This window comes from Colossoma macropomum, unplaced genomic scaffold (assembly GCF_904425465.1).
Source record: "Colossoma macropomum unplaced genomic scaffold, Colossoma_macropomum, whole genome shotgun sequence".
Lineage (NCBI taxonomy): Eukaryota > Metazoa > Chordata > Actinopteri > Characiformes > Serrasalmidae > Colossoma > Colossoma macropomum.
In genome coordinates this window covers 13,063,745-13,081,616 of record NW_023494788.1, presented here as the reverse complement: position 1 = coordinate 13,081,616, position 17,872 = coordinate 13,063,745, and the positions used below count along the sequence as shown (strand labels likewise).

The following is a 17,872-nucleotide window of genomic DNA, read 5'->3' as shown; positions in this document are numbered from 1 at the left end:
AAAAAATGCAGTTTTAAGACTGCAAATAAACTGCTATTACATATGCAAGTCATTCAGTTGGTTCAAAGAAACTTCCAGGAAAATACAGATTAATAAACTGTTAAGTAACTACCAAATAATTACTGTTACTTCATTCTACAAAATAACAATTTAAAAGTGTAAACTTTCTCTCTGTAATGAATTTCTAAAAGAGACACCTGATGTTCTGTGAAAAAAATACTTCATACTTTTTCCTTACTGTATATTTACAGATTAACTCTTAAAGGGGAACTCCACCGATTTTTCAACATTTTCACATAATTGAACAGTTAAGGTATAAACAAAGTAATTTAAACTGGTTTGATGTGAAATGCTCTGCTCTTGTTCAGAGTGGTGGTGATAGGAACCAGATGCCTAGAGTTTAATGCCTCTAAAAGCTCCCTTACAGAAAGCCTATTAAATTTGAGTTAAGTCATGAAGATGCTGATGCCTGAGACATTGTTTTATGATAGTTTTGAGGTACAATTTTGGCCAAAAACATATTTATAATAAATACATTCATTGTGGAGAGGTACATGCAGGACAATGTAAGGCAAAATAGTCCCCAAAAGAAACTTATTTTTTCCAGATTTACCACTATTTTAACAATATCAACATTGCATATAAAATGCAGGTTCACTGGTCATTCAGGATAGTAAATAAAATGGCTATATTTGCTTTGTAGACATCGCAACCCCTGGATCCTATCACCACCACCAAGTCGGAGTTGGTAAGTTTCTCTAGAACAGAGCATTTCTTATCAAATCACTCTGAAGAACTTTGCTTATATTCCAAAACTGAATAATGCAGAAATTTTGAAAAATCTGTGGAATTCCCTTTTAAGCAAAAATACATAAAACAAGGCCACTTTGTACATAATGAAATTGAAATAGCACATAAACTGTATATGTCTAGAATAAGTACCACATGAATTGTAAAAGACAAAGAAACGTTGAAAGATAAACACAAATGTAATGATATGATTCCTTTATAAGTACAAGAGCCTTTTGGATGCTATTAAACTAAACTAACTCAGCATCATTCTTTATGAGCTGCAGTACTTTGTGGGAAATGTCTTGAGTACTGGGCTTGAAAATAAACTAATAAATAGTCTGCAGATGTAACATTGTGCCATGACTACATTAAAATCCGGTGAACTATATTCAATAAAAGACATGCACATATATAAAACACAAGTAAAAACCCAAAGTTAAAATAATGCTATTTCAGGGGCATTCAGTGAATCAGTTATTCACTGTGGTTTGTCCATAACCAAGCCACGCAAGGTCAGTAGTTCCTCTCTAAAGAAGCCAAGGTCATTCTTGTGTTGACTAAGATAATCTCAAGTATAATTAAATTAAAATTGATGGGCCATATAGTGAGCGAATGGCTCAACCAGTCTATAAACCTTTTGATTAATAGGGTCGCCATCACATGACCTGAAAGTAGGCATCAATCTGCCTGGCACGGTGGCGCGAGATGATCTCCACGATGGAGATGTAGGTCCCAGCCACAAAGCCCACCAGGCCAAAAACACTGATGATGATGTTCTTGAGCACTATCCAGCCTGAGAGGCCCTCTGAGTGGAAGGTGACAACTTGGAGGAGAGGAGGCAAGATCAGCGCAAGGGCACTGCTGCTGACTGACCCTACCAAGGAGATCACGAGGTCCAGCTCTGGAATCAGTATGGCCAGCGCACCTGCAGAGACAGAGCAGAGGGATAAAGTCACTCTTTGCTTTAACTCACTGATTAATCCCTTGAACTCTAGGCTTATAATTCCGTTCATCATGCCCACCCGCACCCGTCAACCTTGGCCTATGGTTCTCGTCTGCACCTGTCCGTGTTTAGCCTTTGTAATCTGCACCACTGGCATAGGGCATGCCCACCCACTTTGTTGCCCACCCACTTTCACAAGCAGCCCATAACTGCTCAAGGCAGCCCCACACAACCACGAGCCCGAAACCTGCTGGGACTGCAGAGCCTCAAAATTTAACCCCCCAAAAAAATCAACCTCTAGCACAAAACCTGATACTGATTTTGAGATTGCATCACCACCAGAGTTAAGGGATTTTGGCAAAATACACAACAGATCAAAGAACTGGAATCACTTATATTTTATAATCACATATTTATAATCATTGTAATTTTCTATAGAAAAAAAAAAAGTGCATTCAAATATTAAATAGTATCAAATATTTCAGATATTTTATTCAATAATTCAAGTTTAAGAACAACAAGAAGTCTTTAAGTGATAAGTAATATACTGTAATTATTTATTAAGAATATTTGTTAAATCACTGGCCTCAAAATTTAACCACCACTTGAAATACAAGGCATTCCAGATATTCATTTGTTAATTATGACTCCATATCGATGTTACACAGCTTTCTAAGTCATTTTAGAATCATAAATAGAGTCATATGCGGAAGTTTGGATGTTCCGGGTCCAATGACATGTTTTGTTATTTTATGAAAATAATTCAACACACCTTCTACAGAGAACACACTTCTGCACATTTAAATACACATTACTGTTTATTTGGAGAAAATTAACATACTGGGACACAAAAAAGGAGCTATGACACATTTTATCACATTTTTTCCCAATATGTTTAACTCAGAATTGTGCACTAGAATTTGCAGAGAAATGTCATAATTAGTGTATCCTCTGTTGAGCAGAGGTTCTCAACCTTTTCCACCCCAAGGCCCACCTGTTCATTCAGCTTTTCAGGTTTTATAAATGCAGTTTTCTTTTTCCTTTCTTAAGTGCTGACACAGAAAACCTGAGGATTAGGGCCTGAGAAAGATCAGACCGGTTCAATCACAGAAACCAAAATTACAATTATGTTAAAAACCATAACATGTAATGTACATATATATACCACAGAAGTAACTGTTTGGCTCGGGATGTCTCTTTAGTTTTGATGGTTCTTGTGATTCATCTGAATCTTCACCATTATTTTAAGGCTTGTCTGTCGTTTTTAACAGCTGCAGCTCCAGCTGCAGGAAAGACATGAGAGACGATGAGAGTCTGTAAAGAGTCAGACGTTAAAACAGGCAGATTATACTGACTGAACGTTGCTGAAAGGGCTGCTAGAAGAGAAGGAAAGCAAGCTCTATTGATGAATTCCCTTGTTTGATCACAGAACGGGCTTCAATGAGCAGTGAACTGAACCAGGGTTTGTTTGGAATGGGACCAAGACTGGTTCAGCTGTTTGTTGCAGACCCAAATATAGGTGGAATGTTCATACATATCAAAACGAAGCAAACTAAAGAAAAGGTGTGATGGGTCATCACCAAACAAGGAAGGTGAAAGCACCCTGAGGAACTTCTCTGGTGCACGCCTGTGGCTGCATTGTCTCACATTTAATTAAGTTTAGTTAAGCCTGCTACTGTGATGTTTTTTTTTTTATTTATACATCTCATTATACAACATTAATATTTCTATTGGTTATAATTTGAAAACACTTGATTCTTAGATTTTTAATTATTAAGTTAATCTTTTTTTCCACTTATGTTTTTATGACTTGAGGTGATGTTAGTGGGTCAGTACGAACTACCGCCTCAGCCTAAGAACAGGCCTGCGGACCAGTAGAGGGTGCTTCACAGTCCACTAGTGGTCTGCAGCCCACAGGTTGAGAAACCCTGCTGTAGAGGACGTGTTAACTTCTTATTTCTACTTATGAAATCAACCAAACGTGTCATTTAACCAGGGGTGTTCAAACTTTTGCATACAAACCTCACTAAAAACAATCACAGATTCTGGTTCCATGAGGCTTTAAGGCTTTTGATCCAGTGTAAAATGATCAGTAACTACTATTAAACTATTATGTATGTGACGTAGTTATGAGAGTGTGGAAATGTAGTCTGAAATGACGGGTGATTACAGTTAAAGGAGTTAACTATGAAATAGTGAACGTCTGTCTGAAAAAGTTCAACATGCACAACACTGATGACTGCTTTTCATGTCTGCTTGGAGCAGGACAGCGCTTGTGCTGGGCAGGTTGCTGGGGATGGGTCATCTTCATCTGCTGCTAAGGTGACTGAATGAAATTTGAGTAGGCAGCCCCAGTAAGTTGCCTCTGTTGTAATGCTGTTCCTCTCCAATGTATCATTCCTATTCCTCATGCTGTGCACAGCAGGAAAAACAGCAGAACTACCGAATCTTCAAACGCTCACGTTGCAAAGTCTTGTCCGACACACATGAACACGCGCTCCACTTACACGTTTGCTGTCACTTACAATTGCTTTTGGATGGACTGTAAAAGACTCGTCGAGCAAGTCGGACACACATTAAGAGCGGCTGATAAAAGACGCTTTGAACCATTACTCTATTGCCTGTGTTCGATTTCAGAGAATCTGTCAAATTAACCTAGAAGGGGAAAGGAAGGTCAATCTTATGTGGCCACTCTAAGGCACTGAGAGCTAACAGATCAGCCTGCTTCAAGCATTTTCCTGTTGTGTAAGGGGGTCTTGGGGCCAAATTTTATGCTCATGGGCTTCAAAAAAGACAAATGGTCCACTGGACCAAGGTATTGACCACTTTGAAGATTTGTCCACAGCACAGCTGGTGCACTACAGAGCACAGCCAGGTGACAGAATCCCCTAGAGGGCAAGAGAAAACAGAATAATCAGAGTTTAAAGCAGGTGGAAAGTGAATTCAATGGAGGGACAACTGCAAGGCCAACAAACGGGACAAATGCATTATGACTGTCATGGAATACTTGGGAGCGTAAGCATGAGCATGCAGAGGAAATGACTCACGTGTTGTTGACCACAATAAGCAGGTGGGAAAATCTGGAGAGCTCCTTCAGCTCTGGAGAGCACTCTTCTGTATGAATCACATGCCTTTCCCACAAATATCATTGCAACAACAGGGAGAACCGAGATCAATCCACATTCATATCTAATCAACAAGGGTCTGAATTTCTCTCAAGAGAAGAGAACACTCTGAAACCTCTTTTGTCTCTGTAGCCTCCTTAATCAGCTCGCAAACGGCTCACACGTCTCACATGTTTAACAGGATGGTGAGACAGAGACTGAGCTTCCTTTTATCCATAGCTGTCTATCTGCATTTATCAGTGCTCTGTGATCTGTCGCAATTTCACATTCAAAGGACCTTCAGCCTGCTTTTGGCTTCTTGGTTTGCGAGACTCAGACAGCAGCTGGGGCTCTCGTCGCCTTATCTGCTTTCTCTTTTCTCTCTCTGTTATGCGGTTTTGTGGCCAGTTCAGACTGCGGCCACAGATGCACCGACTGAGCTCTATGGCGTGCCAGAGTCAGCCGTTTTATTCTGGCTCCAGCTGCTGGGAGGTCACTCCTCTACGCTCAGTTAGGAATGGTTTGTACATCATTCTTTGGTATATCAAGAAAAGCAGCATCTACCATGGGAATTTATAAAAAAAAATAAAATAAAAAAAAAACAGCTTTTGACTGGACAGGCCCAGCCCTCCTACTTATTAGCAGGACATCACTCACAGCACTGGATCTCACTAAGTTCCTCTCATCCATTTCACAGCTTGGCTAACCTTGTCGTGTCACTGTTGCACTGTGTGAAGTCAGCACATCTTTTCGCTCTGCCGGGGAGAGGAAGAGAGAGAGATCTCTGCCAATTGTGGTGCTTCTAGATTAATGAAGTCTGTTCATGCTATTTTTGAAATGACAGTCCCAGCAAAACAAGCATTTGATTTGATCAAGCTCCAGATACGACAACTGCTGAGGAGTGTGACTAGAACAAAACTGTTGAACAAATGAGGATGGCCAGCCTAAATGTTATTTTATAGGCCAGTTTCTGGGACCCAGATTAATCTTAAGCCTTGACTACAGAGTATGTAAGTATAGTAATTTCTCCAATGGGGATTCACCATTGGTTATGCAATTTAGTCCAGGACTAGGGTTAATCCATGTTTTGGAAACTAGATCTAGGCCACAAACAATAGACAAAACTGGCAAAATTACATCTTTTGTTGATTTCTGAACTGAGAAGAAGTAAACACGACCGCTACAGCAAACTATTTTAAACGTTTTTCTTTACACAGCCTGCACAGTCACTTTTTATTTGTAGAAAAATCTTTTAAAAATCGTAATAATGTCATTTGCAAAAGTTTTAACACCCTTTCAGTTGTAAAGTCTCAGAACTTAATTAACTCGTTAGGTCTTAATCAAATTGTTAGAGCTGGCTAAGCACGTCAAGAATTGTCACTGACAATTCCGGAGCATGACAAATACTCTGACTCTTCAAACCTTGTGGTAGCACTCAACAACCATGGACGATTTTATGCAGCTGACTGCAATATGCGCTCACAGTGCATTTGAAATTAACGTGCAGTTTGCCGAGGCTACACAAAGTACTGCAAACTGCGCACAGAACGCCTGCTAACTGCATGTTCTTGATGTGCTGGGTTTAAAAAGTGCTGCAAACTGGGGCTGTCAGCAAGCTCGAGACAAAGTAAAACATTCAGAAAGTTCAGTGACTATGCAAAAGCAGTGTTAATAAATGGAGTTGTCACCAAAACATAGGGATGTAATTGTACTACACATAAAAAAGTAGCATTTATGGTGACTGCATGTGCATATTATGCCACATCATGGTACATTTTGTGCTCCATCTTCTCTCACACACACACGTCAACTTCAGAGTTGAAAGTGTTATTTTGATGGTAAGTACTGTCTTAGTGTGTGTTTGAGGCTAATGCCTCTCAAAACACTCAAAACTGGCCACTGCCAATTGCTCAAAGCAGTGACTCCACCCAATTTTGTGCACGATCCCTACACGTTTACTTGATCCTCCATTAAATGCATATGCATGAAGAAGAGAAGCACTTAGCCCCTAAACAGCACATTTAGGCTCACACATTTCGTACATAATACATTAGCAGAATGCATCTGATTTGCACCTGAAACTAGTGCAAAAGGCTTAATACATCGGGTCCTGAATGTCCAACATCTATGTTTCAGCATTTAATACAGCTTTCTCTTAAGAGGAGGCTGTTGCTGCAGCAAAGAAGGGACAAATTTCTTATGAATTCCCTTGATTTCAGAAGAAACACTGGACAGGCTATTTAGACATATAGTGTTACAACAGCTTGTATGACTTGTAATGAATCATGCACATTCATAACAAGCAATAGGCATCTTCTAATGACAGCTACCCTATAACAAACTTCTTAAATAGCACATCCACAAATGGTTTCAGTAGCAGATTGCCTTTGGGATCAAATGGTACAAATTCATCAACGGCATGTCAAGGAACATCTTGAGAACAACAGACAGCAATAACTGATCCTTCGCACTGATGATCCTCTATCAGAGACCGAAACAGTTCCTAATAACAGCCCACAGCCTATGTATTGTCAATCAAGAGTCAGAGGTATCTCACAGTTAGTGCAAATGAGGACGTGCTCTATCCTCCAGGCTCACTGGCAGTCAGCGCGGCCGTGCTGAAGCAGCGGTCCTGGGTCAAAGCTGGGGTGCCTGTGTTGAGACTCCTGCCCATACCAATCTCCCCTTTTAAAGGGCTGTCAGATCTGACACACAGCAAATTGGAGTTGGAGAAAGGCCAGTCTAATTTGAGTCTCTGACACTTTGAAAGCTCTCAAGTCGCAGGGCCACAGCCGTGAGATAATTTAATAACAAGGCAATTGAAAGGCATGCTCAGCCGAGCCTCTTCTCAGGGCAGACCGGGGACAAAAGCAGCAAAGAGGATGAGCCAACTAACCTATTACGCTCAGCTAAATCACTGCTGAAAAGAGACCCAGAATGAGCCTTAGATAAGAACCTCATCACTGTCAGGATATGGATTAAGTACATTGAATCCTTAAAACCTCTCTGAGATACTGATAGAAATACTTTCATTTTTATCTAATTGCTTAAATCAAAGGCTGGATACAAAACTACACACTTCTCCTTGGAAGTTTAGCTCTGCTTAAAAGGTCTGGCGCTCAAAATGCTCTGAACAGCAGCTATTATTCCATCTTTGCAGCTAGATTAATGTCATGCTCTTCATGTCATTCAGATTCAAAGATTCAAAGCATATGCTGAAAACGTTATTAAAAATCCATTCGGTGCATATATTAGGTATAATGATTCTGATGCTTATCAATGAGTTATTGAGGTCACACAGCAGAATCACACGGCTGGTCACACGTCTTTCCTGTGAACGAGTGTGGAGGCTGGTGCACGTTCTGTCCCAATGCGTGGATCAATACAGCAGCATGACTCACCACCACATGCCCCATCAGAAAATCATACACTAATGGCTTAATATGTGCGACTGCAAGTGAGCCAATGACTATATAAATGTGCTTTGGACTGAGACGAGTTAGATGTTTGAGGCTCAAAACTGCAAACCCTGAACACACACAAAAAGGAATTCACAGTCAAAACACTGCGAATTCTAGCAGTGTCCCAAATAGAGTTTAAATAGGTTATTAGCATGAATGGTAATGACTGTAGCTATGTTGAAAGAATAACTGCAAATTTCAGGACCTTTGGTATTATTTCCCTTAAAAAAAAAATTATCCACAAACCAAATAATCAGCAAGAGCAGAAAAAGATTAAGAGGAAAGCTAATCTACGATAACAATTACAGTTCCACTGAGATTTTCCAACATGTTGTTGTCGTAAGATTATCATGCAACTCCCTTTTATCTTTTTCGGATTTTTATATATTAAATGAACTGGCCAAATTAATTTGGATACTCAAGTATTCATTTAGTATGTTGGTATTTGCTTCTCTTTTTAGTATATGGTCTTTTTAAATCACAAAAATTGCAGCCTAAAATAAATTTATTGAGGCTAAGCGAGCAAAGGTGCCTCAGAAATCATGTGGGGAGCACTTTAAGTGATCAGATGATAAGAAAAATGCTAGTAGCAGAATTTGTGAAGAGAAGTTGGTATTTCATGGAGACACTAAAGTCCTACCATGCATCCAATCCAAACTGCCTCCAACTCAACTCTGTCACATAACCGCTTCCACAGGAATATTAGCTCTTTATTCTCCTTTTCCTTTCTAATGAAAAAGTTTAAAATGCATCAGCACAAACAGCAGATCTGTTTATTTTGACAGAAAAACAAGTTTTTTACTGCTGAAGAATCTCCACACACCGTTAGTACAGCGCAGGAGCTGCACTGCAACTACTACATCATCTCATTTAGGAAAACTGTATTTTAAATATAGTTTATAACACTATAGATAGTGTGAATGTGGGATTTGACTGGATCACTATAGAATACAGTGCAAGTGAAAAAACAGTCTTGTGTTACAGTTTTGATAAATGTAAGACATGCATCTAGCACAGACAGTGTGGTCTCATTGATAAAATAGGAGTATTTCTGTTCTGTCAGAAAGATGACTAAAACACGCTTCAAATATTACTGTTTCTAAAGGTTATTTTTAGAATGTGTACATTGATATTTCTACATTTCAGAGAGCCTACTGTTCGGTCCAGCATTACATAAAAACATCACATTTATATATATTATCTGAAAACATCAGCTTGTATATGTCATATCATATTGTGCAAATATTTTATGAGAACTGGACCAACAGAAATAACCTTCAATTATCCGGAATGCAATACCATAAGTAAAATCGTAACATCTCAGGTCAAATTACATCTTTTGTTCTTTTTATAAGTGAAAGAGTTAAACCATCCTCTACAGAGATCACACTTAAAAATGTACTTACAATTTGTACTTATTAACTTTCTGTTTATTTCTGTGTCCCTTCATTTATTTGAACTTAACATACTGGATAAAATTAAACGTAACATAAGAAATGCGCCATAGCTTTTGCACAGGTCATATTTTATGATGTATTTTTTTCATCAAAATTCATCAAACAGAAATGGTGCATTAAAATGAGAGGTGTGTCCTCTGTAGAGGATATGTTCTTATTTTTACTTAGAAAATCAACAAAATGTGTAATCTGGCCAGGGGTGCCCAAACCTTTGGATAAGACTGTATAAAACAGGATCAATGTGTATACAGTCTTTCAGTTTTTTAAGTTACATTAACAGCTTTAAAAATATCTGTTCCTTCTCCTATAAAGTTCTCGTTTCAGAGATGTGAGCTTTTCTTATGACAGTGATGATTATTTTTTTGGTCCACAATGTTCTGTCTTGTAAAAGGTTAACCAAAAGATGAGCTAAACACATTAAATGGCAGTTTCCTTGAGGTGGCCCTCAAAGCAAACAACAGTTGTTCAGCAGCCAAACACAAAAACTGTGAAGCAAACAAAGGAAAGTGATGGGGTGAAGAGGTGGAGAAAGAAAGGCAGGCTATGGAAATGGATTACAATGAGAAAATTTGTTTACATGGGAGAAAAGGTTCCCAAAATTACATGTCTGTGTCTGCTTCGTACACAATTTTCTGAAATGATCAGTTTCAGAAAGAGTGTCTGAGGCCTTCATTAGGACAGAAGCATAATCACAGCTGCATGGCACCATCGCAGAAGATAAATCAGAGGCCCTCAATTTCATGAATGGAGCTGTGGGAAGGAAGCCAGTAGCTCACAGTCAATGGACCATAGCAGCTCCGAACAGCTATAGTACAAGGCTGAGTGCACAGCTACAATAGAAACAGACAAAATGAAAACTATCATACTTTTAGTTTTTATGCAATTGTTGAACAACAAACTGCTCAAATCTGCTCTGTCTGCTCAATATAAGTCAAAGGCGTAAAACAGTAAACACAAATTCTCTGTATGGAAACAGTCTACACATTACATTTTATAAGCGCTCTATAAATGGAAAGTAAAACCTCTGGCCATTAATTACAAGAGAATTGGTTCTATTATTCTCATTAGTCAGTAGGACAGTCTTGGTGATGTAGTACAGATCAGGACCCACCAGGAGTAAATATGTTCTAATCTTCTCAGGTATTACTGTTAATGAAGAGAGGTAATTGGAAATAATGCTGAAGATCATCACTGTATAAGACACTTTATTAAGTAGGTTGAAATAATTCTGCAGCACAGATCATAATATGCCACCTATTAAAAATAAATAAATAAATGAAAATCATCTGCATCATCTTCTCCTTCTCTTTATTTGGGAGGTGGGGGTGTCCTAACTTAGCTATTGTAGGACTATGTTAATATGGGTGACTGTATCTCTCACTGAGTTGAACTACTCTTGAGAATGGGGGGCTGGAGAGGCAGGAGATGCAGGGTTTTCACCTAGTAAAGTTCAGGAAGTACTTTGCTATGTCACAGACCTCTGAAGCGAGTTGGGATGAGTCGATACCATTTTCAGACCGAGTATGAGTACATGTTTTTTTCTGATACCGATGCCATACTGAGTAACCTACTTAGAATTAAGCAGCATGTAAATGAGTACATAGTGGCTGTGATTGTGTGTGTTTTAGTGTCCCCTAATTATCCCAAACCTGCTGCTTGTTGTGTTAGTCTGGCTCTGGTTTTGTTCTTGGTTGTTTTTGTGTAATTCTTAGCAGCGTTTCCTGGTTTTCTTCATTAGTTATTCCTAAAACTTTTACCTGCTTTGTTTGGTGACAGTGGATTTGTCTACATTTTGCCAGTCTTGTATTCCTGTCTATCTCGAAAATTCACTCTACTTATCTGATGTAGTATTTAAGAAAAATAAAAATAACATAATGCAATTTTTGTTGATTATTTAAAAAGGTAGCCTCAGGTTTTACTGAAAATTAAAAGATAGATGATATTGCTAACTTGGCTAATTTTGAGAACAATGAGTCAGTTCTTATTGCTGAGATAAGCCAAGTGATGTGACGCACTGAAAAGAGCTAGAATGCCTATCACTACTGCAGGCAAACCCTCATTCACTGCCAGCTTGAGTCTGTTCATTGCCATGGCAGTGTACACCCGGCCACACCACATCACATGGTGTCACATGGTACTGAATGACACTGAATGGCATTTTGCATGAGTAAATGAGCACGGTATCAGACAGATACTTGATACCAGTAGCAATATTGATGCATCCCCAGTCATTCGTCAGTCTGTATCAGCAACATGCCCAAATAAGGGACTCCAGGTGGGAAAAAAGAACAATCGCCCCTAATGCACCCGGCAGAAAACAAAAATGTTCCAAAGCTGATACTGCTAATATTGCTACATATGCATTTAACTGTCATCACTAACTTACATGACCTATACAAAACTGCACCACTATGAGTATCACAGAATGCTCATACGTCCTGAGGCCTCTAGCACCATACAGGTTATGGTGTATTGACACATGTTGCATTTATGTCTACTTAAGATTTGGAAATTTGGCCAATGAATGAAAAAAAAAACAAACAAACAAAAAAACAAACAAGCAAAAAAACTATCTTACCAAACTCTTGTATTACAGCATGGTGAACTTTCATGAGTTGCTGAGTGCTTCATCCTTCCTAACTAAATGGTGCAGATGTTGAGATTACTTTGTGTCGTCCACTGCTCACCATCAGCCTCGCCCATAAGAGCCTACGGCTCTTTCAAAAGTTGTTGTTGACCTCTTCATAGCCTATGATTAGTCTTTTCTGTGGTAGCCGATCCACTTTTAAGGAATGAGCTGTTCAGGGCAGGCTGAGGGCAATACCTTATCACTTTTAATGATTGTTTAAAGTCAACACCTTCAAAGACAGAACATCGCCCTTTATTGGCCCTTTACTCTTCTGTCATTGAGATCTAGAAATTTAATTTTCACCCTAAGCAGGGAACACTCATAAACCCACTGAGTGTCCACTATCTATCGCAGGTGAAGCCAAAGCGACATACAACATCCTTTTGAAGGAGGCTGGTTAAGAGAGGGGTAAACTGCGCCAATGCATTGATCCAAAGGCAGTGACTGGAGTGTTATAATCCATTATAATTCATTATAATACTGTTTAATACAGTACGCAATCATTTGTGCAAAAATGGTGCTACTTCTCAAATGTAAAATAAGATGGTCTGCTGTTTTTACAGATAGGACAATAAGCAATTTTGAGAAATCGATAAATCAGGATACATTTTTGATATTGCATTTTTGTATTATTATTTAAAACCACATATTATACAGTTCATATTCATACCTATGTATGATAGTTCACCAGATAGCTGCAGTTTGTTTGCACACTTTATTGCTTAGAGCTCCGAGCCGAAGCAAAGTCTTGAGCTTCACCACACGAACACAAATAGCTCCAAAAAGTTCCATATGACTACACAGTCCCAGCAAGGTCTGCTCAAATATTCCTTTAATTATAAACAGTCAGCTTTGGATCAGCAACACAACTATAGAGAAATGCTATGCCAACTTCATACATCATTGAGCCATCTCTGCTAACGCTCTGCTCTGTTTCAACCTCACAAGTCTTACAATCTAAACACACCTTTAGCACTATAAAAGACTCTCTCAGTTTTTTTAAAAAGAGAAAAGGTCTAGGCATAATTCACCTTAACATTAGAAGTCTACTTCAGAATGGTAAACTAGACCCACTGAAAGCACTAATCTCACAGTCTGATCCACATATTTACGTATTAACAGAAACTTGGCAGACATTCCGTAAGTGATGCTGATGTGGTTCTTAACGATTATAACTGACAGAAAAAAGAGGAGTGTCAGACTTGCTATCTAAATATAAGAGATACTTTTCAAGCTAAAATTCTAAATACAGTTTCCTAAAAAAAGTTTTGAATTCTTAGCCCTGAAAGTGTGCATTAGTCAGAATAATTCATTTGTAATGGTGGTGATCTGCAGGCCTCCTTCTTCTGAAAATGACAATACAGCTGAGCTTTATCTCAATATACTGATTTTAATCTAAACTGGCTGACTAATGCATCTGATCATTTGAAGGAACTTTGTGGCATCCTCACACAACTTATTACTGAGTCGACTAGATCAAATCTAAAAGACATTAAGTATGTACACCTTGATCAACTTAATCTTATCTAATAGAAATAACAAAATTACTGCAAAATTAGTGTTTTCGATCTTGGTTTTAGTGACCACTGCCCTATGAGATGTGTTAGAAATACTTGCCTGAAAAAAAACAGGCTCATGGATGGTGGGAGGAAGAAATTTTAAACATTTTAATGAACAAGCTTTTCTTTCTGATCTAGCTCTGAGCCACATTCACTTCATATTTGACATTTCAGACATCGACATGGCACTAGACCATTTTAGTAAAACATAAGACCGGTCTAGTTCCTGGCTCAGTCCTGAAATTTCTACCCTACTTAAAACAACAAACAAAGCTTGGACACTTGCCAGATGAACCAAGGATCAAGACCATTAGCTTACATTCAGGCAGTTAAGGAATAAATGTATTTCCATTATTAGAAAAGTCAGACAGGTTATTATCTTTGCTTAATTACCAACTCTTCCTCAAACCCTCCCAAATTCTGGAAGGCAATAAATTCTCTTAAAAACAAATCAATTCCTGTTCCGACTCAAGTAATACTTGATGACCATTCAATTTCTGACCAAAAATCTTCTTTTTATGCCTGGCATTACCAGTTACTTTCAAAAATATTACGTACAATTTTAATATTTCTTGCAGAATTCCCAATACCTGGAAAACAGTTCATGACATTCCTCTACACAAGGAGGCGAGGCATCAGATCTCAAAAATTATAAACCTCTCTAAACTGCCATGGTCATAAAATCTCTAAATTGTCATGCTTAACTAAAATCTTAAAAGCCCTTGTAAATTATCAACTCAAGTCATTCCTTTATGCAAACTCTGTCCTGTGCAGTTGTCAATCTGGCTTTAGAGAAAAACAGCACTATATCTGCTGTCACTCTTGTTTTAAATGACCTTTTCACTGCCATAGACAGAAAAAAGCATTGTGCTGCCCTGTTTATTGATCTCTTTAAAGCTTTCAACACAGTTGATCATTCCCTACTTTTAAAAAGCTTACAAAACATTGACCTTAATGATAAAGCTACATGTTGGGCTTAGAATTACCTTTCTGTAAGGCACCAATGTGTGACCCTGGGACACCATAAATCTGATCTACTGCTGGTAACTAAAGGTGTCCCACAAGGTTCAATACTAGGTCTGGTTTTATTCAATATATATACACATCACTAATATTCCCACCTCCATCTCAGACTGGAAAGTGCACATATATGCAAATTACACTTTTTTATACAGTTCCACTGATTCTACTCAGGCAGCAGTGGAAAAAATAACAGCTCTCTATAGGCATGAACTAGTTTTAAATGTGAAGATCAAATTCATGCTGTTTTCCTGAATGTCTAACTTTGATTTTAACTTACTAAATCATACTACCCTGAAGGGATCCAGAATTGAAAGGGTGGCTGAATACAAGTACCTAACAAAACATTTTATCCAGTGAACACTAGAAAAAGGATTAATGAAGCTACTCTGTTATCAATAATTGATGTAAAATACAGACATGCACCTGCCAACAGCCCCAAGCCCTTAGACTCATTCTTTCATTCTGCTTTAAGATTCATCACTAATACTCATCATTGCACACTGTATCAAAATGAAGGCTGGTCCTCTCTGGCAGTGAAGTAGGAAACACACTGGCTTCTCTTTATCTACAGAGCATTCACCGGCCACATGCCATCTTATATCACATCAGTGCTCTCTGTAAACAATGGAGAGTGATCAAACTCGTGCCAGTGACTAGATCACCCTACAGGTGCCAAGAGCTTTCACTGAACTGAGAAAATCTGCTTTCTTTGAGCTGCAGTGCACCTGCGAGCTGGAATTTATTACCGGCATCTCCAAAACTCCATCACTGGTGTCACTCGACCATTTTAAACTTTTAATCTCCAGCCACCTCCGCTCAGCCTGCAACTGTTTTAGCTGATTTAGTTTTAGGATTTGATTTATTTATTTTTATTGTCGTTATTATTCTAATTGTTTGGTGTCATCCATTCGATATTTTTCATCATCGTTTTATTATTTTATCATTACTATTATTGTTTTCTATTTTACCGTTTTTATCCTGCAAAGTTCTTATTTATTTACTTTTATTACTACCGTTTTATTTATAACAGTTTAATTTGATTGTTTTGATATGTTAATCCTACTTGTCTTAAAGTTTTTGAATTTGTATTATGTGTTGTTTTGATGATCATTTTTTAGTCTTATTTATTTTCTTTGCTATACTTATAAATTTATATGTATTCTTTTTTGGACAATGCAAACAAGTACACCCGCAATGTACTCAGAGTTTAAATAAAGGTTGATTGGTATGTGTCAGTGGATCTCCCTGTGCTGTTTATTATAATTTTTTTTTAGCTGAATGGGCTGTTTACCAGTGTCAGCGTCTTTAAGTTACACTGACTAAAAGAAAAATGCTAAGTTTGCTGCCGTTAATACTTGATGGGTCTATTTCTTCCTCGCCTTGTCTTATTTTCGTGTTCTCAGTGTTTTAAAAAAAGCACACTGGACTTGGAAGTGAAGGTTTCAGTGCATTAAAGCAACATTATGTCACAATTTTATCTTACAATAACAGCTTCAAAATCATTTGATGGTACACTGACTTATAATAGGGAGAATGGCATCTCTATCATTGCCACACTGGGCCCAGAACACCTGCTATAGTGCTATGTAACTTTGGAGGAGCGAGAACGACCTTTCACGGGAACTGCGTAACGCTTTATGGCACCACGCCACACAACATCATCTCAGCTAGCATCATAGCAGAGGCTGCCAAAAGACTGAAGAAGACTTTGTCTAAGGAAGCAAGGGAGAGAAAAAGAGAGTGGCAGAGTAAGAGACTGAAGAAGAGTGAATCTCGGACTGGCTTTTACTCAATGGCGAGAGCTAAAAAAGATAAAAGCATACAAGACAGTCTCACGGCTAATGGGAAAACAATGAAAATCTGACAGCAGAGTGTAAGTTGCATCCCTGCCAATGTTATTTATGAAAGACTGCAATGTAGGCTGCAACGTTATCTGTGTCATTCCTGTCTCACAGAACCTCAGTCCTGTTTTAGGCTAGCATGCAATAAAATAAATTCATCTCACGCCAAAATGTTTGGTCAGTCTTTGTCAATCTCATGCCAAATAAGCCTTGAAAGTTTGCAACTTTCTGTAATAAATTCCTGTAATATTACTAAACCTTGTAAGTCAACATGGTTCTTTCTCTGCTGATGTCTTTTGCCAGTGTTGTGCTGAATTCCATTTCGCCAGCAGATGCCAACTCCCTTCACGTGCACACATGTGACGCAGGCATATGAACACTATAAATAACACTCACAATTCTGATTATTTACACAGAGAAACACCCAAAATTGGGAGTGTAATCCGTACCGTCCATATGCCTGCGTGATGTGCATGCACGCAAAGGGGATTCTCCATCTGTCAGCTCGTCAATGTGATTTATATTTACAGCAGTATAAAAGTGAAATAAACCCTGCAACTGTAGGGGGAGCCCAAGAGCAAAAAATAGCAATTCCCGCATAATGCTGCTTTAAATCTGTAAAAATGGACTTGGTGTGAAAAGGCCTCATAATTAAAAAACATTAACTAGAAGTAAGCACAAAAATTGCTGCTTCTGATGGTGTTTACCTGTGTAGCAGATCCAATTTGACAGATTCACGCTGTGACAAACAGGGTAACTCACTGCTGCATGTGTAACCAGGACTAGGGTTTTGGTTAGCAGATTGGTGACTACAGTGCTCATACAAATAAAAAGAAAAGGAGAAGTTCCTCTTTGTAGACTTTAGTAACTATCACTAAACAGATAATTACTTTCAGTTCTAATAGTTTTTTCCCTACTTATCAATTTCAATAAACATCAGTAAACTGATAACTGGTCTCAGCCATAATTGTTTTTACTGTCTGTCCCACCTTTGTGTGATGATATAACTCCAGCAACAAAACAATTCAATCAAACTGTGAGGAAATCTGAGATTTCATGTTTC

General features: G+C 38.3%; 1 protein-coding gene across 2 annotated transcripts in view; it reads right to left on the bottom strand.

The window, feature by feature from the left end:
- Positions 1-781: 781 nt before the first annotated feature.
- slc36a1 (solute carrier family 36 member 1) overlaps positions 782-17,872 on the bottom strand; it is a 56,970-nt gene continuing 39,879 nt past the window's right edge. For both annotated transcript variants that reach the window (XM_036568518.1, XM_036568519.1), the window contains exon 12: positions 782-1,717. In XM_036568518.1, the coding sequence (XP_036424411.1) occupies positions 1,449-1,717 (269 nt within the window). In that variant the 3' untranslated portion in view covers positions 782-1,448. The remainder of the gene's footprint in view (positions 1,718-17,872) is intronic.